Here is a 24238-nt window from a genome sequence, read left to right as displayed (position 1 = left end):
TTACAGTGTCCATGATATAATACATGACCATCAGTGCCCACCATATACTTCAGAGAGCATCCCAATAGCCACCATATAATATGGAGAATATCAATGACACCATATAATTCAAAAAGCATCCCAGTGACTGCCAGATAATGCTGGATCTGGTTGGTTTGCAAAAGCAAACTCCTCCTTTAATGGGCAAACCCATGTGCACTGCAGGGGGGGCAGATGTAACATGTGCAAAGAGAGTTACTTATGGGTAAATGATATTGTTACTGTGCAGAATAAATACTGGCTGATGTATACTTACACTGCAATTTAGATATCAGTTTGAAGTACACCCCCACCCAAATGTAACTCTCTCTGCACGTGTTACATCTGCCCCATCTGCAGTCCACATGGTTTTGTCCGTTAAAGAAGAGTTTTCTTTTGCAAACCAACCAGAATCACCCCCCTAATACTATATACGACATACATCAGTGCCCACCAAATACTGCAGAGATAATTGCAATAACCACCGTATTATATAGAGAACATCACTGCCACCATATATTTCAGAAAGCATCCCAGTGACTGCCAGATAACGCAGAGATCATTGCATATAACACATAGACCATTAGTACCCAACATATAGGGGGTCATTTGGGTTCATTCGCTCCCTCGCTCGTTCATACGGGGCAGCAATGGTTTTTTCTGTGCATGTGGTGTCTGAACAGACTTGGCGACTTGCCACTGACTTATATTGGCGTGCCCTGTAGAAATCCTTCGCTGGTTGGCGACCATTAAATGATTTCTCCTGGTGCGGGCAAATGCAAGGGGATGTGTCTTCTCCTGGCATGGTTGTGAGGCGATATAGCGGCAGTGGGGGGCGGCGATTTGGCAGCTTACCAAGTCAACCAGAGTCAGGGCCATAATGTAGAGCTTGTCACAGTAACTACCATATCACTGTTGCAGTGTCACCGTGCCAGCCAAATAATGTAGAAGACATAGCAATGCCTGTCATAATGCAAAGAACAAATCAGTGACCGCCATATAATGCCGAGACCACCAATGACCCAAATATAACTTATAACCGAATATGACGACAAAATTTGAACATATTAAAACAAATGCCAGAAAACATTAAAACATTTTACACTTCTATTGGCATTTATATGTCCATGATGTCAGCCCCCCCCCCCGTCTTCATCCAAGGTACCTGCAAATACTGTAAAAGTCAGAATCGCTTGCTTACCTGGAAACGTAATGTTATTATTTATAGTGTTACGTATACTATTAATACATTACTAGTACTCAGTCTCCAACATTGCTATGTGGTGCTATGTTCAGTGTCCCGCCACACATAGGGGAAGGAAGAACATCTGATGCTTCTATATAATGGAAAGCTGTTTGGTTCTCCCCCATCATTGGAAAAAGCATCTGATGGGGCGTAAACCACCAATGATTTCAAATGATCAATGGTCGATGGACATTCCTATGTCATATCTCATTTTTCACCTGCGTGACTACTCAAAATGGTCTTTGTCGGCTCTTTACAATAGACTGCTACACTGTAAGTACGAGCGAGAGGACCAATGAAAAGTAGCAGTGTCCTTCCCAATATGTTCTAAAGCCCTGGTTTCCTGTCCAGTTTGTGATATTTCCAACAGAAACTGGAGACTACAGCTGTATAGAGCATCTACCCAGAGTTCCACATTCGCATTTTCCCCCATTTTGATTGTATAAACGACCGTTTTACTGTTTTCCAAAGCATTATAAGTTTCTGGCATGCCTGAAACAAAGTTAACACGTACGTAATTTTGCAGGTGGTGTAAAGCACCCATTTGAAATGTCCCGGTCTTGAGACCCGACATTTCAACCCTGGCAGCAAGCAGAGTTGAACACGGCTTGCTGTGCAGTGTAAACGGGTAACCCGGGATGATGCGACCCGGGAGGCGTTCACTGCAATGGAAAAGCTGGCGCTGGGAGAAGCTCTCATCTCCCAGTGTCGGCACAGGACCGACCCCAGTGACGCCACCCCCCGGCATCATGCCAAGTCAGGAGGCAGGTGTAAAAGGGGTCACAAGCTGGGTTGCACCCGGCTTGGAGCCGGGTCTAAAATCCTGGGTGCCAACCGGCTTGTAGGTATAAAAGGGGTATTATGCTGATTAGACTGAGACAAATGATCTCTCATTTATAAGCAGAGCTATTTAATTTCAGTGCTTGACATGGGTACACATACATATTCTGACAGCCATAAATGAAAAATACTCCTTGCTGTAAGTTCAACGTGTACGTGTGCTTCATCAAATCAACCTAGGGGGGACATTGGAAATTAAGTACAAGGCACATGACATTCTACAGTGTGAAAGTTAAGGGAAATATAAATTATCATAAATGGCAGACATTCAAGTTGTTTTGAAAGTCTATATTTAATTTTGGAAAGAGATCTTGATGCTAATGTGTAAGGAAAATGCTCTTTCCCTCGCCGCTCAGAAAGAAAGTACAAACGTACCATACACTGTGCTGAAATAGCTGGATGCTTACCACATACTGTAGATATGCTAAAAATAAGGTAAAGGAGCCAGTAACTACTTTGCTGCTAGAAGTGTCGCCATATAGTATAACTCTTTCACTACCATCTGGGATATTCACACACTAGAAAATGATTTACCTTTATATATTTAGGAAATACATAGAGGGTCCTGTAAAACACCACTGCACCCTGCTGTGTTATATAAAAGTGTTACTCTGTAAGTAAAACATTGGTTTTGCTGTGACATCGATGGTGGGAAACCATTTGTACAGTGGGGATGGGATTGGATAGGAACAGTATATGAAGGTTAAGGGTCCGGTTCTGGAATTTGATAACCTTGCCTGAAGAGATGAGTTTTCAGGGAATGTTATTGTGTGTTTGAGGGCATTCCACAGAGAGGGTGCAGCCCAAAGAAAGTCCTGCAATTGGGAATGGGAGCGGGTAAATGAGTGTGGATGAGAGACGTAGATCTTGTGAGGAGCTAAGAGGTCGGGTCGGAAGATATTTTGAGAGAAGAGAAGAGATGTACAGTATGTTGGTGTAGCTTGGTTCATGGCCTTGTGTGTAAGTAAAAGTATTTTGTATTGAATACGGTAGAATACAGGTAACCAATGAAGTGACTGACAGAGTAGCTTTGCAGACGATGAACATCTGGCTAGGAAGATTAGCCTCGCAGCTACATTCATGCTCACTATCTGGCCTTCCCTCTAATTGTAAATCTTTACTTACAATTTTGACTAAGTGCTATTTGGCCTATGGGCAAAGACTTGTACACATAACAAAGTCCAAATTGTCTTGCCTACACAGTCTACAGTACCTCTACTTGCGATACTTACCTCACAGGGCCGCACATCGGTATCGCATGTAGGGTCAACACTGCAAATTTGGCAAACTTACTATATGATTTTGACTATCTAGTCAAATACGTAACCAAAATTGCACCGTGTGTACACAGCTTAGTCAGTGTTCCGACTAACAACCTTTCTCAATTCTGTTACCAACCTATCAATGTGTAGGCATCAATGTGTAGGCATCTGACAATATACAGTATTTAGCAAGCATATTTTTATTTAAGTCAAAGTTTCTGCATGATTTCGTCCCAGCTATGTAGGAAAGGGTAAATGAGTTATCCTCTCTGTTAATGCCAGATCCCTACAACAACACATTGTAGATTACAAGTCACTGCACTCTACAGGAGTTAACATTTCCTCTGATTCATGTAGCCAGCAACCAATAAAAATATCCTTCTACACTTACCTGGTATTTTTTTCTAAAATGCTCAGACCGTTTGTTTTCTTATGATTAAATTAGGTTAAGAACATCTAATTATAACATATTCAACCCAACCCCCCCCCCCCCTTCAAAAAAATAAATGATATTTGTTTGCTATAATCATGGGTAAAACATTAATGGTCATGATATATGATCATCAATGATTAGAACCATCTTGATCATCACAATCTTTCTTTTTCCCGGGGGCTGTAGAGGGGTGTGGTCCGACAGTCGGGATCCCGACAGTCATTAGCCCGACGTCGGGATCCCGACTGGCCGGACAGCATGGTGAGCACAACTAAGCCCCTTGCGGGCTCGCTACGTGAGCCACCTACTCTATTCTCCCTCTATGGGGGTCGAGGACTCCCACGAGGGAAAATAGCAGGTGGCCGTCAGGAACCCGGCTGTCTGTGATTTGACAGTGTGTTTGACACCCCCTTGGGTGGGTGTGATACAAATACAGTATGCCTCCAATAGTGCAGTGCCATATATACATATGCCCCCCACGGTGCCAGGTATGCACCACACGGTGCCGGGTATGCCCCCACAGTGCCAAAAAGCTGCTATGCCCCCACAGTGCCACAAACTGCTATGCCCCCACAGTGCCACAAACTGCTATGCCCCCACAGTGCCACAAACTGCTATGCCCCCACAGTGCCACAAACTGCTATGCCCCCACAGTGTCACAAACTGCTATGCCCCCACAGTGCAAATTTCCCAGCAGCAGCACTCACCGTTGCTGCTGCTGCTGCCTGTCAGCAACGAGGGTTCTTGTGTACTCAGCTGTGACTGTGGTGGGCCAGTGGAGGGCACTGGGAAGCAGGATATAGAAGGTTTGGTATGACCTACACAGGGAAGGCAGGGCACAGTAACTCAGTGTTGGCAACTGACAGTGAACAGTCTGGAAGCTGCGGGAGTTGTTGACGTAGGATGTCGACAGTCAGATGGGAGACGACTGGAGGCACAGGTATAGCAACTGGAGGATTCTCAGATGAGACTGGGAAGCCTGGAGTCTTGGGAGCTTCGCTGACACAGGAGAAACTCTGGGGGCAGATTTGAGCAAGAGACTTATATATATATGACATACACTGGGAACCCGACCAGAGCGAACCAGAGGGTTGGCGGAGACCAGAAGCAGGGGCGCGGAGTCTAACTCACCAGCGGTGTTCACCAGGGAGTCCCGCAAGGAACTATGGGCTTGGCTGCGTCTGGCAAGCAGGTCGCGGCCCCCTGTCCTGGTCCTCTGGACGCGGGCTGGGAGTGAGGACACTGGAGAAATGAGGAAATGTCTTTGGAGACGGCCTGAGAGCCGGGGAAGATAGTGGACAGCATGGAAGCTGCGAGACGGCCTGGGAGCCGGAGATGACAGTTGGCAGCCTGGCAGCTGCGGGATTGCCTGGGAGCCGGAGTTGTAGTTGGCAGCCTGGAAGCTGCGAGACGGCCTGGGAGCCGGTGATGACAGTTGGCAGCCTGGGAGCTGCGGGATGGCCTGGGAGCCGGAGTTGTAGTTGGCAGCCTGGGAGCTGCGAGACGGCCTGGGAGCCGGTGATGACAGTTGGCAGCCTGGGAGCTGCGGGATAGCCTGGGAGCCGGTGGTGATGACCTGGAAGTCGTCAGTACATGATGTAGATAACCTGGAGAGAGTGACAGAACCTCTGGAGACACTTGGAAAAACAGTTGACACAGGATGTCGACAACAGATGTAGGTGTGACAATGCTTGAATGCGGCAACTGGTGGACGTCGGAGATGACACGGATGTTGTTAGTCACCAGGAGATGACGGAAGCACAGAGTCTCTGGAGGCCCTTTGGGAAACAGTTGACACAATGTCGACAATAGATGATAACGTGACAATACTCAGATGCAGCAACTGATGGACGTCAGGGATGACGCAGATGTTGTTAGTCAGGGATAGACGGCAGAAGCTGAGTGTCGACTGTGAGGTAGACAGTGCCTGTCGGCAGATCATGACTGAGATGGAAGAAAGTCACTGATAGGTTTGAAGGTAGTTTGGCCTGGGAGCCAAGGGGTCTAGCCTGAGAGCTAGTGGAGATTGCTAGCCAGTGCCAGTGGTATCCTCTGCAGGGAATAGCTTGCTCACTCAACCGCAGGATGGAATTAGCAGGAGTCTCTGGAGATGACCGGAACCAGGTAAGTAGCAGCAGGACACTTGGAGCTGGGATAACTGGAGACTGGATAACCAGGAGCCTTGGCACTCTCTGTCTCTGGGGTAACCACTCAGAAAGCAGAATGAACAGTTGTTCAAGGCAAGGAGGACTCTGGGAAGCTGGCTTATATTCCTCCAGGTGATTGCTAATTGTCTGCTGCTGCAGCAGCCAGAACTAAGAATTATACCTTGAGTACCTGGAACATGTGACTAGTGCAGAACTCAGGAAGCTTCATTGGAGTTAATCACTAAGGAATGGAAAGCAGCTGCAACAGCAGCAGCTAGGAACCAGACCAGCATCAGGAAATAAGTGTGAATCAAGTCAGGTTTGTGACACTGCCAGGCGGGGAGAGGACAGTCTGCTGACAGCCTGCAGTCCTCCTGTCATGTCACCGATGGGAGGAGAGCACAGCACACCGCGCGTCTCCTTCCCCTCACTTCCCTGTGACTGGGCTGCCCACCAATCAAAGCTCACTGGCCGGCTCCTGATTGGCTGCTGGCCCACGAGCTCTGATTGGCGGACGGCCCAGTCACAAGGATGCACAGTAAGGGGTAGGAGAGATGCGCGATGCGCGCTCTCCTCCCCTCAGAAGTAGAAGGGATTCAGGGAACCGGCCGCAGGGGGGAATGGGACAGACGGTGGGCGGCGGGCAGCAGTGGGAGCAGGAGCCGCACTTTACAAGGGGGGAGAGCTGCATGAGGCTCAAGAGCCACAGGTTGGCCACCACTGGCATAGGGGATGTACAGTATCTATTGCATGTGCTGGGTGGTGGATGTTTCTAGATAATTTGGCATCCAGTAATAAATGCACCCTCCCCTGCAAATGAACATTATAAAAATTAAACATTTGCACAAATAGTGAGGTAACATTGCAAGGGCTTCACTGCAAGAGGTGCGACCTTGGATGGAAGGACTACCTTACACCCCAATTATGTCCACACAGTATGTGCCCACTTTTGTAGGTACAGTACCTACTTTTGAACTGCCTGCTTGCTGACTGGGGTTATTCCCAACAATATAATGCGCCTTATAAATGATGCCCCACAGTTATGCCCCTGTCACCATATTATGGCCCACACAGTGATGCCCTATTAGTTAAGTGACATCAGAACTGTTATGCCCCTGGAACCATATTATGCCCTATACAATAGTACCTCTTACACATGATACCCCAAAGTAATGCCCTACACCATAAAGTAATGTCCTGGCACACAGTAAAGCTACCTAGTTTTAAACTAACTGCTTTCTGTCGTGGGACCACTAACAGCATAAGGCAGCAGTTCTGTATACAATAAGCCATACCAAGACAAAAGACATACCTGTACCAAGCACTAAAGCCCCATACATTCTAGAAGACCCCACTGATGCCAAAATCTGTGGTGGCAGGGACCAAGTCGCGGATGCATACACGTGATGGAAGCGACGGCTGTACTGCCACTGCTGTATGGCCGTCGTTAAGGAGGACCTCACCTGAGCTGAGACAAGTACTGCAGCTAGTTTGTAATGAAATTAAATTGTTTTGAATTTATTATATTTATTTATCACTACCATTGTAGATCCTAATGCAATCTACTGCACAGAGCTGTGTTTAAAAATAGGTTTTTATTCTCATTATTTGAAATGATTGAACCACAAAATCTGCTGTTGGATAAAACTTGCATTAGAAGCTCAGTACATACATATACAGTATATCAGCATTTCAATAGCATGAGCAGAAATGTATCATTATTCCCAGATATTTTAATGCCAGTATCTCTAAATGATTATACTTTGTCTGATATATTAATTTGCTGTTATGTAAAACGTCTTTGAAAAGAACAGTATGTTTGGCCCTTAAGAAATGAGTAATTATTTTATTTTTAAAAATTCTTTTATATGTGCTTTGTTATTCCGATACGGTGTATGATAGAATGCTGCCATCTAGTGGTCATATTTTAAATTGCTTGTTTTGAGGTTTTCTGTTCTGTGGAAGTTTATAAGCTGAAAAATGGTTTATTAACTCGTCTTTTAGTTTAAGTAATACATTTCTATCTGTAAAGCCTTATTTTAATGAAAAGCTTTAGAATTTAGAAAAACATTATTTTGAAAGGTTCACTAAATTGTATACCCATGCATAGAGGAAAACAACAACAACAACAACTATATTGCCTACAGACTACTATCATTCTGTATGGGTTGTGTGTCTCAATGACTGGATGGAGTCCATAGCAGTATGGTACAAGGAAACATCTAATCTGAACAGGGAGAAAAACATTTGACAAATGTTATTTTTTTAAATTTCCATAATAAGCCTGTGTCCTTTATTTAAAAGCATAAGTTCAGCTGTGCACACCCTAGGAACAAAAGCTTAACCCTTTGAGCGTAAAGTGACTTTGTCAAAATTGGTGTAAAATTTGCCAAGCAAACATTTTTATTCATCATAATGACCTGTAATGTTTACTGTATATAGGAAATATCTTTTTTACACAACATGTTTTGGTACTTGTGTAGTTTCAAGGCGCCCGATATATCGATGCTATATCGGCCGATTTATCGGATACGATATCGGCCGATATATCAATGCAATCCGAACCGATTTTTGACCTGTTCATAACCCCCACTATCCACTACGCATGGAGTCGATTTTATATAGTGTGGTGAGCGCAGCAAGCCACCTAGCTTGAAGCGCGGCGAGCGGACGTGGATTACTGCGCTCGCCACACTATATAAAATCATTATGAACAGGTCAAAAATAGCTTCGGATCGCATCGATATATCGGCCGATATCGCATCCGATATATCGGGCGCCGTGAAAATACACAAGTACCCATTTTTTATTTGACTTTATATAACAAATGTGAGCGACGCTAGCATATATATATTTTGCACATCTCTTACAGAGATGTCGGCACTCAAAGGGTTAATACTGTCGTATCCAGTAGCTATTATAAGAAATGTAACTTTTACTTTTGCGGTAATATATATGTAATTACAGGAACGCTTGAAGAGCGAGATATGTCACGGTCAGTAATTAGCCACAGGAGCTTACAAGTGTCTTCTTGCTGTCGTCTTCAATAGATATATAGATATTAGCAGGTTGTCTTCCGAAAACACACAAAAAAATTGTCCTCACAAATCACAACCGTATCTGCTGTGTTCCCTGTTAAGGGGAAGTGGCTGACCATAAATCATGATAAGTTAAACAAGATAAAGTGTCCAGGACACACTGCTCCAGGTTATTTCCCACAAGGATCTGTGGTTAAATAAACTGAAAGCAAACTACTTCTATTTGTAGGATCATTACATCAGCACAACATGTCTCAGGTATAATATCATTCTTTCTATGGTAGGGTCGGATTGTAAATGAAAGGGGTATTGGTGTCGATTAGAAATTAAAATAGCATTGTTTTACTTATTAATTTATCATTACACACCTTTTTATTTTAATATTATTTTAATACTAAGTAGTCAATGATATTAGGAGAGCTGTAGCAAGTGTTGGAGAGAGGTAAAGGGGAGAGAGATAAAATATCAGCCAATCAGCTCTAACTACTATGTTATAGGCTGTTTGAAAATAACAGTTACAGTAGGAGCTGGGTTCTTCGTATTTTATCTCCAAACAATCACTTTTCAAGCCTTAGTACATCTGGCTCATTGGCAAGTCAAAATGAATTGTGTTGACCTCCATTGTTGACCAACAACAGGCTAGATTAATAAATATACAAATTATAATACCCTTCACTGGATATTTGTGTTCAGACTGATATTGGCCTTTATGGAAGGAAGTAAACGTGTCCTTGTTTGGCTGCTCTGCTCCTCCAACTGATTACTGTATACAGATTCCTAGGGGGAAATGCAGGATTTCTAGAGGGGGTTTCCAAATACAATCCACAATCTCTAAAGGGGTGTACACACGGAGTGATTTTTGTTAGTGAGCAACTGTAAGCGATTTGACTAGATACAACAGCGATTTTGACTAAGCTATTTCACTAAATGCACCAGCGATTTTGTCTATCAGTGATTGACTACACTAGAATTAACATGGTTGGTACAGATGGAGCGCCTCTGATCCTTGGATGGGGATCGTCAGCATGCCTGCGCTGGTGATCGCCGGCGCAGAGGCGCTCCATCTGACTGGGACGCGCCTGCGTCTCACACGCACGCACGTCCCAGTTTCAGGTAGGCGCCGCGGCGGCATCCTGTCCATCTCCTCTTCAGGGAGAAGGGCAGGGATAGGGGGCAGCGAGGGGCAACGAGGGAGGCGGCGGGTGCCGGAGCCTGCTCCGTAGCCAGGGGCGAGCATCTCGTGTGTGTGTGCCGCTGGCGAGAGCTGGCGTGGGCTGGCGATAGAATAACCAGCCCCTGCAAAGATGGAGCCTGCTCCATCTGTATTCATTGCAGATCACCTAGTGAATATCTCCCTCAGCAGTGAATACCAGTGATTTTGACTAGATGGCCAGCGATCAAGTCAAAATATTCTTGCCTGGCAACTCTTATTTACTAAGCGATATTAAAGGACGATTTGTCTAACCTTGACAGAGATCTTTACTAACCTTTTAAGCAATTTGACTATGCAGTCAAAATCGCTTAGAAAGATCGCTCTGTGTGTACATCCCTTAACTCTGCATTGGAACAAGTGCTGGACTCAGGGGGAGGTGTTATAAGAACCAAGTAAATACACTAGAGATTAATGTACACATTGGTCTTTTTATACACTGGATACTTTATGGAATACAGAATTATGTTTAACACTAGTATAGGTTACGATCTAGCCACAACAGCAGAGTTGAAATACAGGCAACTACTTTTTTCTTTTACTGGGTACTATAGACTGGGCTCTACTGTATGTTAATACAAAGAACAGTAGGTTTGACAGGGCGCTCCCACTTGAGATAAAGGATTTCGATGTAGATGAGCCTTGTAGAGATGCGATACCTTAAAACAAGAAAAAAAGAGAAATCGCAACCTTCATAGTGTAGATATTAAAAATGAACATATAATAAAATCTCTCAGGTCAAAGGATTTTTCCCGTACCGCAAATGAGCCTTTTCTTAGGCCACAAGATATCTCGTATAATGACGTTTGATGTTCCAAAAACGATCCCCTTTCTCTTTCACTTGTATACCTCGGTTTAAATTTAAATATTGCACATAGTGTAAAACTGTAACAATTTATTTCAATACACAAAAATACACACAATGATTTGGCATAGTACCGTGTCTGGCCTTATCATCAAGGCCATGGGTGTTCAAACTGTGACCCTCCAGATGTTGTGAAACTACAAATCCCAGAATGCCTTGCCACAGTTTTGCTATAAGGGAGTGTTAAAACTGTGGCAAGGCATGCAGGGATTTGTAGTTTCACAACATCTGGAGGGCCGCAGTTTGAAGACCCATGATCAAGGCTATTTGTGTCGCTTAGTGGACAGTCAGAGGGATAGTTCTCAGTGGGATCCCGGGCCTCCACCGAAAAAAAGTCCTCCTATAATAGCCTCAGATGGTATGGTGATAAGTTCAGTCCAACGGCCTCTATGTCCTTTTAAACTCTCCACCAACGCGTTTCTGCTTGATCACAAGCCTTCCTCAGGGTGTGGCACCTAGATACACCACTGATGGGGTCCCTTATGCTTTTTGTCCCACGTGTTTTTGGAAGCAGGTCCGGCTCAATGAGCCCTGGGCTGGTTATGCTCAGGAGGGGGGACCCCATGCCATATTTGTTTTTATGCAAAAACGTACATTACCATGTCTCCCAAATCGCACATGTCTTCAAATTTGCACATTTTCATGACTACAATTCGCACATTTCTTGACTAAAAATCGCACATTTTCATGACTAAAAATCACACCATATTGCACTTTTTTTGCCACAAATTTGCATATCATTAAATAGTCAAATTCTTCCATTTTTGAAAAATGCAATAAGGTGCAATTTGAGAACCTTACTAAAAATCGCATCCCATTAATCTCACCCATAGAATTTGATGGCGGATAGGAACTACTGGGCCCATCTAGTCTGCCCCTTTTTATATACTATATTATTACCTTAGACCCTATTTATCCTTATTTCTTTGTAAGGATATCCTTATGCCTATCCCAATCATGTTTAAATTGCTCTTCTGCATTAGTATTTACCACCTCTGATTTAAGGCTATTCCACCTATCCACTACCCTTTCTATGAAGTCATTGTTCCTTCATATTTCCCCTGAACCTATTGGAAGATACTATGACACACATAACCTAGCAGTGGCCGACTGTCAACCACATTTCCAATCCTGAATTAAAATAATCCACTTGATATCAATGGGATCATTATTGGCATTGTGCAATGGTGCCATAAACCTGCAATTTTTTATTTAGAGTCATTCTGCTATGAACTAAGCCTATAGTGCTACAGAATAAATGCCGTTACCCACAAAACATCAGTTAAGGTTCCTTTCTTTTTGAGTCCCTATCTATTAACCCTATGTAGTTTATTTACTAAGATGGGAGTTATATTGAAGATGACATGTTGCTATGGGCAACCAATCAGATTATATTTATTATCTTCTAGAAGGTACTAAATAAATAAGAAGTACATTTTGATTGGTTGCTTTGGGCAACATCCCATCTTCAATAGAAGCCCCAAATTAGTAAAAACCCAATGAATGGACACTATGGGCCTGATTCAGACTCACTCACCGGACTGCGAATGTGCACCCCGAGCGATCATAGAACTAACACGTACTCTTCGCATGTGCGAGCCTTCCTACCGAAGGCAGCGAGTGAAGACTTGCCTTCGCTTGTTGCTCCCTTGCGGGTGTATGGGGGCGTGCCATCAGGGCTTTCTGGGCATCCCCCAGAAAACCTAGGCATTCCCTGGGGCAGGGATTCCCCTGAATCAGGCCCAATATTACTTTTCTGTATATAAAGTACAAAGGCTTTTATTGCATGTTCCAATTTCATTAATGCACTTGTTCTTAAAAGTTATTCTTTGTTTGTAATAAATAATAATTAACTTTTACAGTCATGAAAAGTTAACAAACATCCTTTACAATTCTTAGATCTTGGCAGCATTAAAACATACGGAAAGAAATAGAGTTGTTGTCAAATGTTGGAAAATCAACAACAAAATTAAAACCATAATTGCGTCCATATCTGTGAAAGTATGTGAGAGTAAATGACAGTAAAAGCTTTTTTTAACAATAATTGCGAACATTTTATATTTTCAATACCCGCTACTAAAGCCTAGTAAATGTGCTTTTACAGTGATCGCTGATAAAATAATGTAAGTGGATGGACTCGCACATTTAGACATCCTGACAAGTGTTCGCCTTGCTTTCCTCTGTCTACTGTATTTCATCGTTGCCTGCAGCGTTACTGCTGGGTACAATATAATGGAGTTCTATAGGTGCGCTCATTAAATACAAAGTACATGATGCTTTTCAGAACACTCTTTTGAACGCTCTTGTCAAAAGCAAGAATAAAGTGCAAGGGTTTGTATGTGCTTTAACTGGTCCTGTATCTCAATGCCCGCGTGTACGACTATGTGTGTAATAATACAGTAGGAATGCCATCGTCAAGAGAACATGTGTTTTATATGTTAAGCTTTAGCTTAAACTAAAAAGTGCTTTGTTACATTGAATTAACATCCTGCCTTTCATAGTTAGCATCTTCCAGCTGTCTGATTATTAAAATGGGAACATTGAATCTATTACTACGGCATATAGATTTTCATATCTTATTTCATGAAATGTTTATATTATGCCAACACTGCCCTCTTGTGCCAATTTTGCAAACTGCAGTGCCATAAAATAAAACTGAAATAAATGTATTATCTTATGAAATATTAATTACAGTTATGTCTTCCCCAGGGATGTTTTGTTGGATTTGATTTGGCCCATGCTGTTGGTAATGTTGAACTATACTTGCATGATTGGGAAGTGGATTTCGCCTGTTGGTGCTCATATAAGGTGCTTGATTTTATTACTATTCAGCTCTCTTAGTTAAGTGAACTAAATAGTCTAGTGGTCGCTAACACCAAGATATTGGGAATTGGAAAACCATCTGTCCAACACATCACACTGGTGGTTTAAACATTTGAAAATGATCCTGAGTTTGTATTTAGAATAAAAAATACATTGGGGCAGATGTATTAAGCCTTAACAAGAGATAAATGCAAGGTTGATAAGGAGAGATAAATGTCCAGCCAATCAGCTCCTTACTGACTTTTTTCAAACACAGCATGTAACATGGCAGTTAGCAGGTGATTGGCTGGACGTTTATCTCTCCTTATCACCCTTGGATTTATCTCTTGTTAAAGCTTAATACATCTGCCCCATTGTTTGGTACTGTACACGTGGGGCACCCTGTCCTCCGTGCTTAGCGATTTATTTATTTATTATTATTTATTAACAGTTTCTTATATAGCACATACATATTCCGGAGCGCTTTACAGAATATTTGAACATTCACATCAGTCCCTGCCCCAGTGGAGCTTACAATTTATATTCCCTACCACATGTACACGCACACACAGACACTATAGGGTTAATTTGTTGGGAGCCAATTAACTTACCAGTATATTTTTGGATTGTGGGAGGAAACCGGAGTACCCGGAGGAAACCCACCCAAATACGGGGAGAATATACAAACTCCACACAGTTAGAGCCATGGTGAGAATTGAACCCATGACCTTAGTGCTGTGAGGCAGTAATGATAACCATTACACCATCCGTACTGCCCCAAAGCGATGGGCTTAAGAACGATCACTCAGCACACATCACGGTACACCCCGCAATGCTTTGTGCAATCGTGCTGAAAGGGGCTTTGCCTATTATTTATAGGCAAAGCCCCACCATCTAGCAGGAAAACCAGTGCAAGCACTGGCTTTCCCTGCGGCCGATAGCAATGCACAGGACCGCACATCACCATCGCTGCAGGGCCAGATTAAGCCTTTGGGGGACCCGGGTCACCCTAGACAGGGGGGCCCCCCTCTCATTTGCCATTACCTGCCGCAAACTGTACGGGGTGATATTACACTGTCAAAACACAGCGTAAAGGGGGATTAATATATACAAAATATCACATGAAAAGCCTGTGTTTGTCCCTCTGTACGTTACTCTGTAGGAGCTCTGACAGGCTCAGTGCTGCCTCGGAGTAATAACCCTCCCATCACGAGGCCACCGCTGCTGCTGTCCTCCATGGGCCTGAGAAGCATATGATAAGCTCCACCAAGCAGAGCTCAGCACAAGCCTCTCAGCCTCTGACCTCTTGTGCAAAGTCCAGTGGGACTCCCAGTAATGCACTGCACACTTGTGCAGTTAGTGTGCCTTGGCTCCTGATGCTCAGCACCATTAATCATCGTTACATTGGCAAATAGGTGAAGCTGCAGCTCTACCCAACTTCCATGCACAAAACCTTTAGCTAAAAAACAAAATACACGCCATCCACAGTGGGCCCCTAGATCGAGGGGGCCCAGGGGTTCTGACTCCCTGAGCCCACCCTTAATCCAGCCCTGCTGCAGGGCATATACTGTACACGGAGCGATCAGTACTCCATTTCTAAGCGATGCTGGTCTGTGTATGTTGAGACAATGCTTAAAACAATCCAATACGATGCCCCCACTCCCTGGACTGGCAAAAGATCCCGTAAATACCTTGTTGAGCTAGTCCGATTCTACCCTGCCTCGTAAAGCAGGATAGCATAACCAACCCCGATCTACTCTGCCCCTAAATGCTAAATAATAAGTTTACTGTATGTCCTCCACATCATATATGGTGATACAATGATTATTTGCGTATCTTGGATCTTGTTCGGCTGCTCTTTGGTAACAATATATGACAACTAATGATGTTTGGATGCTTGTCAGCAGAAGAAGCCCTTACACTCTAATATAATATAGTTTCATACGTCCAGTCTGGTCGTTATCTTAGGCCTGATCCACCATAGACCTTGGCAGCCAGACAGCAGTACTATTCAATGAATAGTAAAGAAACCCATCATGATCGCATTACAGGTTGAGTATCCCTTATCCAAAATGTTCGGGACCCTAAGCATTTGGGATAACAGATTATTCCGTATTTTGGAATATTTTTATATTTGAATGAGGTATCTTGAGTCATTTTGCATTTATGTTGTACATCAAGCACATGAAATGCACACAAATATATTTTGTTTGTGCATGCAAAAATGGTTTTAAATCATGAAACAAAGTTTGTGTACAATCTCGGGCATGGTATTTGGATGCTAAGCAATCATTTTCTTGCCCATATATAGTGTCAGTTACATACTGTATCATGTCCCCAGTAGTGCCAGTTACAAATGTCCCCAGTAGTGCCAGTTACATACTGTATCATGTCCTCAGTAGTGCCAGTTGCACATGTCCCCAGTAGTGCCAGTTACATACTGTATCATGTCCCCAGTAGTGCCAGTTACAGATGTCCCCAGTAGTGCCAGTTACATACTGTATCATGTCCCCGGTAGTGCCAGTTACAGATGTCCCCAGTAGTGCCAGTTACATACTGTATCATGTCCCCAGTAGTGCCAGTTACAGATGTCCCCAGTAGTGCCAGTTACATACTGTATCATGTCCCCGGTAGTGCCAGTTACAGATGTCCCCAGTAGTGCCAGTTACATACTGTATCATGTCCTCAGTAGTGCCAGTTACAGATGTCCCCAGTACGTTTTTAGAATAAAAAAAAGTAAATTTTGGAGACTATGGTTTTCTGAATAATTTGGATAACAGATATTTGGATAAGGGATACTCAACCTCAGTGGTGGGATTCAGCCGGTTCGCACCGGTTCTATAGAACTGATACCTAATGTACTATTGGTTCTGCAGAACCATTTGCTGGCCTGCTGAATTCCACTACTGATTTTATTTCCACTAACACAATCACACAATCGGATCCCAATCCCATTTATCATAGCCGGGGAGGCGCCTGTCATTTTGTCTGCCGCAGCTTGCCCTGACAATGATTATAAATTAATATAATAGCTGCTGCCTGGCTCTGCTCTTCTGGGCTGAGCAGGACTTTCCTGGCTGTCAGTCAGCCTGTAAGCCCTGCCCTGCCTCCCTTGGATTGGCTGGCTGGCTCCCCCTGCACACGTGTTCTGAACTTCTGTGCAGAGGAGAGGAGCCACCATCAGCCATTACTTGACACTTCCTATCGGCATGGCAGTCGTGACTAGTGACATCACATCAGTGTCTGAGGCGGAGGCTGCGGCATGGACAGAGCACGCCCAGGCCCAGTAGAGCAGAGCCAAACAGCGCAGGAGTACAGAGTCATACAGTACTGGGTTACCGACCGCCGGAGTCTGGGTAAGTTACTTATGCTGCTGCTGCTATGCTGTCACTGTCAGTCACTGTGTGGGGAGAGTCAGGGCCGTCTCAACATTAGTGAGGGCCCCTGGGCAAAATAATTCACTGGGCCCTCACTGATCTTGAGACTGCCCTGGCGCGGCTGCCAGTGCTGTGCCGCTGCTGGGGGCTGTTGGGGCTGTGCCGCTGCCGGGGGCACGGCAGTGCGGGGAGGCTGGAGTTGTTCTGCGCTTCCTGGTGTCTATGACGTGGTCGGTGCTGAGCGACCTTGCCCGCTCTTTCTGCACGCACAGCTTCATCACCCGTCTGCTGCCCTCGCTGGTCTCTGAGACGGAGTGGGTCAGCATGTGGATGCTCCCCTGCAGGTATCAGATGAGGCTGTCACTTTCTACTCTCCTGCACACAGTGACACAGGACAGTGTCCCCTCCTGAGGGGATCCGGGCAGTGGCAGCATGGAGCTTGTAGCGCTATGCTACTGTATGTGCCAGCGGGAAGCGCTGTTAAATTTAAAAAGACTGTAGCCCCACGACAAATAGTGCTACGAGTCAGCTGCCGCTGCCCGAATCATCCCCGCTGCCATGCCGTGTGCCACCCGCCGCCATGCCGTCTTTCCCATTGGGGTGGGCCCGTAAAATCATTGGGCCTCTGGGCAACTGCCCATTGTGCCCAATGGGAAAGACAGCACTGGGGAGAGTGAGACAGAGGAGAGGCTGGGGCAGCATGGCTGTAGGCTGTTGAGCTGGCCAGAGGGCGAGTCATTATTGTATTAGGCTGCACAACCTTCACTGCAGTGTTTAATGTGGCAGGGGAGGGGCCGGGCCTACCGGGGGCATTACAATGGTGCAGTTATGTAGTATTAGGACATAGAACCTTTTGTTAATTTATTTGAATCCCACCACTGCTCAACCTGTATATACAATAAAGATGTTCATTGTTAAATATGTCATTTTTGAGAATGTCAATAACTGGAATTATTTTCACTGTTCTTTTAGTATCTGAACTCTGGAGCTGGTGGATTAGCTGGAGCGTTCATTCATAAGAAACATTCCTGCACTATTAAACCATCGTACGTAAAACCTTCCCATCATCCGAATGTTAAGTCATGGATCGAACCAAGTAGATATGTAACCACAGTATTGATCTTTGGGTTTAATTAATTAAAATTCACGCACTCCGAATACTCCACCATCTCTTGCAACTAATCTAGCTTCAAGTGTAACAATAGATATACAGAGGCTAGGCTAAACGTTTCATGGGCCTAATTCACACCTGATTGCAGGACAAATTTGTTCTCAAAATGGGCAAAACCATGCGCACTGCAAGTGCAGAGAGAGAGATAGATTTGGGTGAGTGCAATTTAGATTTCAGTATGAGCACAACCCACCCAAATCTAATCTCTCTTCACATGTTACATCTGCCCCACATGCAGTGCAGCATGGTTTTGCTCATTTAGAGAACAAATTTGTCCTGCGATCAGGTCTGAATTAGGCCCCATGTGCCAAATCCACAAATGCACAGTAGAGAATTCTGAGAGCGCAGCATGGTCCTCGGCAGAGGCACAATCCTGCTGTTCCCCAGTCTCGGGGGGTGCTCCATAAATGTTGCAGCCCGGCTGCTATCAAGCAATTGGAGGGTGGAGGCTAAAGTAACAGGTTTCACGGTGCGGGATGTACAGTATGCTACTGCCACCGTGGGAGAGAAAAAGGAATCAGGGAGATAGAAACTGATAAATATGAGAGAGTGACAGTTATTGGGTGTTACTGAGGAAGTAGAGAAGGGCTTTCCAGTGCGCTGTCAATGATCAGGGCACATGACTAGATACAGGCCAGTCTTTCCATGAAGATCGGCACCTGGAGTACGTTTTCTTCCAGCTGTGGCCCTGTCCAAGTAGACTGTACTCTATATAGAGTTTTAGGATTATTACATTGGCAAGGAACACACCTTTAAGAAGATCATATACTGTATGATCTGTACATACCACTGCTCCACAGACCCTGCCAATTGGGATGGGCTCTCTGCGGGTCCTCTGTGCTGCCGCGTCTGCACAGCCAGGGCTCAGCAGCTTTGGTGACACATCAAGCGGCCTGTACCTCTCTCTTTGTTCCTGCTGCACCTGAAGCTGTGCTTCACCTCTCTCTCTCTCTCTCTCTCTCTCTCTCTCTCTCTCTCTCTCTCTCTCTCTCTCTCTCTCTCTCTCTCTCTCTTCCTACCATGCACAGGCCAGATGGCAAGAGCTCAGAGAGGCACAGCGCTGTGTCCCCAAAGCCAAAGAGCCCTTGCTGTGCAAGCGTGGCAATGCAGAGGACCTGTAGAGAGCCCAGGTAGTAAGCCCATTGCTGAGTCCCTACAGTAAGTGTTCCGGCAGCCACCGCTTAGCACCCCCTGAAATTTCTGGCGCCTGGAGCATGCACTGGAACTGGAACCACAGTCCCTACACCCCTGAATCCTGGGCAGGGGCTTAACTAGAACTTTGTGAACCCCAGATTAAAATGTTGAACGGGCCCGCTTCACAGCCTTTTTCACTACATTGCCCTTAGTATTAGGAGAGAAATGGGGGTGAGAGATAAAGATTGTGTAAAGAGGAGAGAGAGAAAGAGGGGAGTGAGATAGAGAGGGAGAGATAAAGAGTGAGAGAGGGTTTCCATGGAAAAAGAGGAAATGAAAGAGTAATGGTGTCTGGGACAGAGATCATCTTTATGTTTAGAAATCATGGGCTTCCTTTGTTTACAGTTAAGCCCCCAGCCATTTTTGCAGACATACAGATGGAGTGCCTCTCGCTTTTGCAGGGACTGGCGCTTCCACCGCCAGCCCCCGCCATCTGCCAGCTCCCGCCAGGGGGCACGTGTGCATGAGACACTTGCACGCCTAATGGCAACGGAGCTCCCCACCACCGTCTGCCTACTCCCCTGCCGACACCACAGATCCCCATCGCCGCCCCGACCCCCCACCTAACCTGCCCGTCTCCCTGAAGCGGAGATGGGCAGGGTCCCGCCACCCAGCTGCTGAGAGACTGGGACATGCTTGCACGTGAGATGCAGTTGCATCCCAGTCTGATGGTGTCCCTCTCCCCCGGCTCTCGCCTGCAGGGATGTTCTGGCGAGAGCAGAGCAACAATGAGAGGGGCTCCATCTGTATCTGAAGCTAAAAATCCCTACAGATCTTCCTTGAATACTTCCAGATATCTGTTCTGACCCTGGGCTAATTTTTCACTCTATTCAAATCAGATACATCTGCTCAGACCTATGATAGACCCCTGACAGCTTCATATCAGATGGATCTTTGGTGCAGCACCAAGGATTTTTTTGTCAGATGGATCTGAGACTCAAGCTGTGTAAACACGCTTAGATTTTTCCCTGTTTTCGATTCGATTTTGCTTATAGAAGCAAAATCGAATCCACATCGAATGGTTTTTAGAACACTTTCGATCTGCATTCAAATCGATGCGTGCTCCTGTTTTCTCAAAATCAAAAAGAAAAATAGACTGTGCAGCCAAGGAAATATCGAATTCGATCCAGTAAATCAAATGAGTACTGTACATTTTGAGATCGAAATCGAATCGAATGCTAAAGTACAGATCTAATGCCAAATTGAATGGGAAGATCTAATGCCAGATCTTATAGAAAATCGAATCTTAAGATGCATACACACATTAAAATTTTCTGTCTGATCTGTCTGGTGGGAACAAAAACCTGGAAATGTATGGGAGCAACTGACAATCAAAAAATTGTTCCCAAACACTTGAAAACAGACAGTGATCAGTCAGACAAATTGTTTAAATCATTCTGATATAACAAATGAATCAAAGCATATTTTTTTTTCTGTTTTCCTGCATTTGGGTAGAAATTTTTGATTGTCATGTGCTCCCATACATTTCCAGGTTTTTGTCCCCACCAGATAGATCAGACAGAAAATCTGTACGTGTGTACGCACATTCACATTGAATCTAAAGCAAAACGAAGTGTGTGTACATAGCTATAGCCTCATATATGATCTGAGGGAGCTCAGATTTGGCCTTTTTTTCATCAGATCGGTCTGTCAAAATCCATCTGAATCTGAAGAAAACAGGCCAAATCTGTCTAGTCCAGTGGTAGCCAACTCCAGTCCTCGAGAGCTGCAAACAGTTCCCATTTTCCAGACATCCTAGCTGCTGCCAAGGTGCACTCATTACTGACTGACACATTTTAAAAGATCCACAGGTGGAGCTAAATACTTCACTTGGGATTCTGTGATCAGATCTGGAAAACATAATCTCCACCAGCCCTAGGGGGCATGTTCTAACATCCGTACCCCAGCTCCGCCCCCTATCGACGCCAATCGCATTCATAATTATCGCATATGCACTAACATATGCGATAATTATGGCAAAGGACAGCTCTTGCGTTAAGAGCTTTCCTTTGCGGTGAGTCAGCAGACCTGCCGGCTCCCCCCTCCCTCCCTCCCGCTGCTGGCTGCTACTGCGGGGGGGCTGGCTCTCCTCCTCCCTGCACCCGGAAGAGGATCGGTGCAGGGAGGAGGAGGTCACAGGTCCGGGCAGCACAACTGGCTCACCTCCTCCCTGCACCCGGAAGAGGATTTACAGTGCAGGGAGGAGGAGGTCACAGGTCCGGGCAGCACAGCTCTGTGCTGCCCAGACACAGGTGAGGGGGGGGGGGGAATGCGGGGCGGTGTGGGTCCGTGCGGGGCGGTGGGGGTCGCGTTAGAAGCCCATAGGCTTCTATGGGGCATCGCCAGATTTTTCTGCCGATGCCCCCCGCCACGGTAACCCGGTGGGGGAATGCTTAGTGCATCCCAAAATGCGGTAAAAACCCTGATGTTGACATTCTGTTTGCTGTCGAACTAAATACTGTCTGTCACCCCCTTGTGCACCCCTTTATCTCATTACAATAAACTTGCTTCAGATAATCAAAAGTTAATTTCGCAATGCTCAGCAAAACAATACGGACTAATGCCCCCAACTCTGTACGTGTACTAACTGCTGCTTGTACATGCGGCCTCCTTGCGCTGAGAGTATTTGCAAATCTAAGCTGTAACACACACACTCCTTAGGCTGCTTTATTCAAAGCCTAGGGAGCAGCACAACCCCCCCCCCCGGCCTCTGTGAGCAGATGGGCATGGTTACACCCAGTACTATTTTTCTGTAAAAATAGGTTCAGGAACTCCAGGTCTGGGGGTGGATCAATTAAATAAAAAAAAAAAACATATATAATAGAGAGAGGGAGGGAAAGATAGATGTATGTATTGTATTTAGAAACAAAGGTCCTCACAGGTGACTTTAAAATAAAACTTATCTTATGGAAAGTACATTTTCAGTTCCTGATGATGTCATATTTAATTAGAGAAACGGAGTTCCTGCTGGTTCCTGCTGAAAAATAGCACTGGTTACACCACATCTGCTCACAAGCGCCCGCACAGAGCAGAGGAAACACTTATTTTTCGGCTGTGCAAACTTCTGCGAATTGGGGGGTTCCCCCGAGCAGGTAGGGAAAAACCTGCGTTCCCTGGAGCCCGCCCAGCATTTCTATAGGTGCGCCCACCATTTTTGTGGGCACGCACATGAAATGCCGGTTGTCCACCCCGGAATGCCCCTTACCTGTCAATCAGGCAATGTGTGTTACGCTCAGTAATCGTAAACAACCTCCAGAATCTTCTCAGATCCAAAGTCTCTGTCTGTACCAATTGTGCCAATCTCCGGCAAAACACAGCTCTCTCTGGTCAGTAATTGTGAACTAATGTTCTAAGCTCCCTCCCACAGTGATGTTTGAACTGCACAATAAAAATGCTGTAATGTTATAACATTGTGGATGTCACCTGCTGGGCTGAAGAGCAGTTTTCTAAATACAGTAATGTGTGTCTGCCTGGAATTAGCTCATTCTACCGCTGCTGTAATTACCTATAATGAATTTTATTTCACTTCCTTCCAGGTTGGTAGGCTGGTGGGGTCATGAGTTCAAATCCAGATTCAGTATGGAGAACGGTGCGTACTGTTATACTGATTAAAAAGATAACATTGCCTTTAATGTGTCAGCATCTCAATAAAACAATGTGTTCAGCAGATCATTTTGTCCTGGACACAGCTCATGTCAGTGAAACCGCTACTCTACTAATCTTTCATGATGTGCCGGGCAAGCCTCAAGCTTTACATTATGTTTTGCCTTGACCTTTCAGCGGACCTGTCATTCCTGTATAAAAGAAATATTGCTGTTTTAAAAACCTCAAAGATACATTTGTCTAGTTGTCTGTAGGTTACAAAGTCTCTAATAGGACTATAAATCCCAGTACAAGTGGCATATTGAGTGATACAGTTATATGTACTAGTACAGATGGAGCAGGAGAGCATAGGACATACTGTATACCTTGATCTTGTGCCCTCAGAAATAAAGAAGCAGCATTGGATTATGTTGTTCCCACAGTGTCAAACTGGGTGCACATAATTGTCCAGTCTTCCAGAATGGTCGGGAGGATTATGATGGTACCTCCCTGCCTTCCCTGAAAATAAAGGCAAGTCTCTCACTGCCTGCGGCACACCGCCCAAACCCCCATCCTCCCTGCAAGTCCCGGGAATGGCACCCACTGGTCTCCACCCATGGGCAAAAAGTGGGCAGGTTAGTGACAAATCCTGTCATAGTAGCCCTGACACCCCCCCCCCCCCTCCCACCTGCATTGCAGTGCTGTTAATGTGAGCATTGTATAGAAGGGTGGGGCTACGATGATGCATTCAGATCTCTAACTCCTATCCATTCTACCAGACCCCCCCCCCCCCCTTTTTGTGCCATCCTGGCAGCTCTCTCAAACAAAGTTGGCAAGTATGCAAGGGAGTGAAGGGACCTAGTTCCGTGCAGTATAAGGTAACACACACACACACACACACACACACAGACACACACATATATAGGCACCGGGCGCCAATATATCACAAAGCAGAGGAGTTTATATATATATATATATATATATAAAGTGCACAGTCTAGCCTGATCCATAGAAGAGCGGGTGGCCGCACAGGTGGTGGGGCTAACTGGGGGG

General features: G+C 45.1%; 1 protein-coding gene across 5 annotated transcripts in view; it reads left to right on the top strand.

Annotated features, from left to right (window-relative positions):
• KYNU (kynureninase) overlaps positions 1–24238 on the top strand; it is a 116695-nt gene that overhangs the window by 49305 nt on the left and 43152 nt on the right. For all 5 annotated transcript variants that reach the window (XM_083153862.1, XM_083153861.1, XM_083153859.1 and 2 more), the window contains exons 9-11: positions 13769–13867; positions 18211–18284; positions 23140–23192. In XM_083153862.1, the coding sequence (XP_083009988.1) occupies positions 13769–13867; positions 18211–18284; positions 23140–23192 (226 nt within the window). The remainder of the gene's footprint in view (positions 1–13768; positions 13868–18210; positions 18285–23139; positions 23193–24238) is intronic.

Source organism: Crinia signifera, chromosome 7 (assembly GCF_055691185.1).
Source record: "Crinia signifera chromosome 7, ASM5569118v1, whole genome shotgun sequence".
In the NCBI taxonomy this organism is placed as follows: domain Eukaryota; kingdom Metazoa; phylum Chordata; class Amphibia; order Anura; family Myobatrachidae; genus Crinia; species Crinia signifera.
Note: the sequence above shows the minus strand (reverse complement) of the source record. Positions and strands in the feature narration are given on the sequence as shown.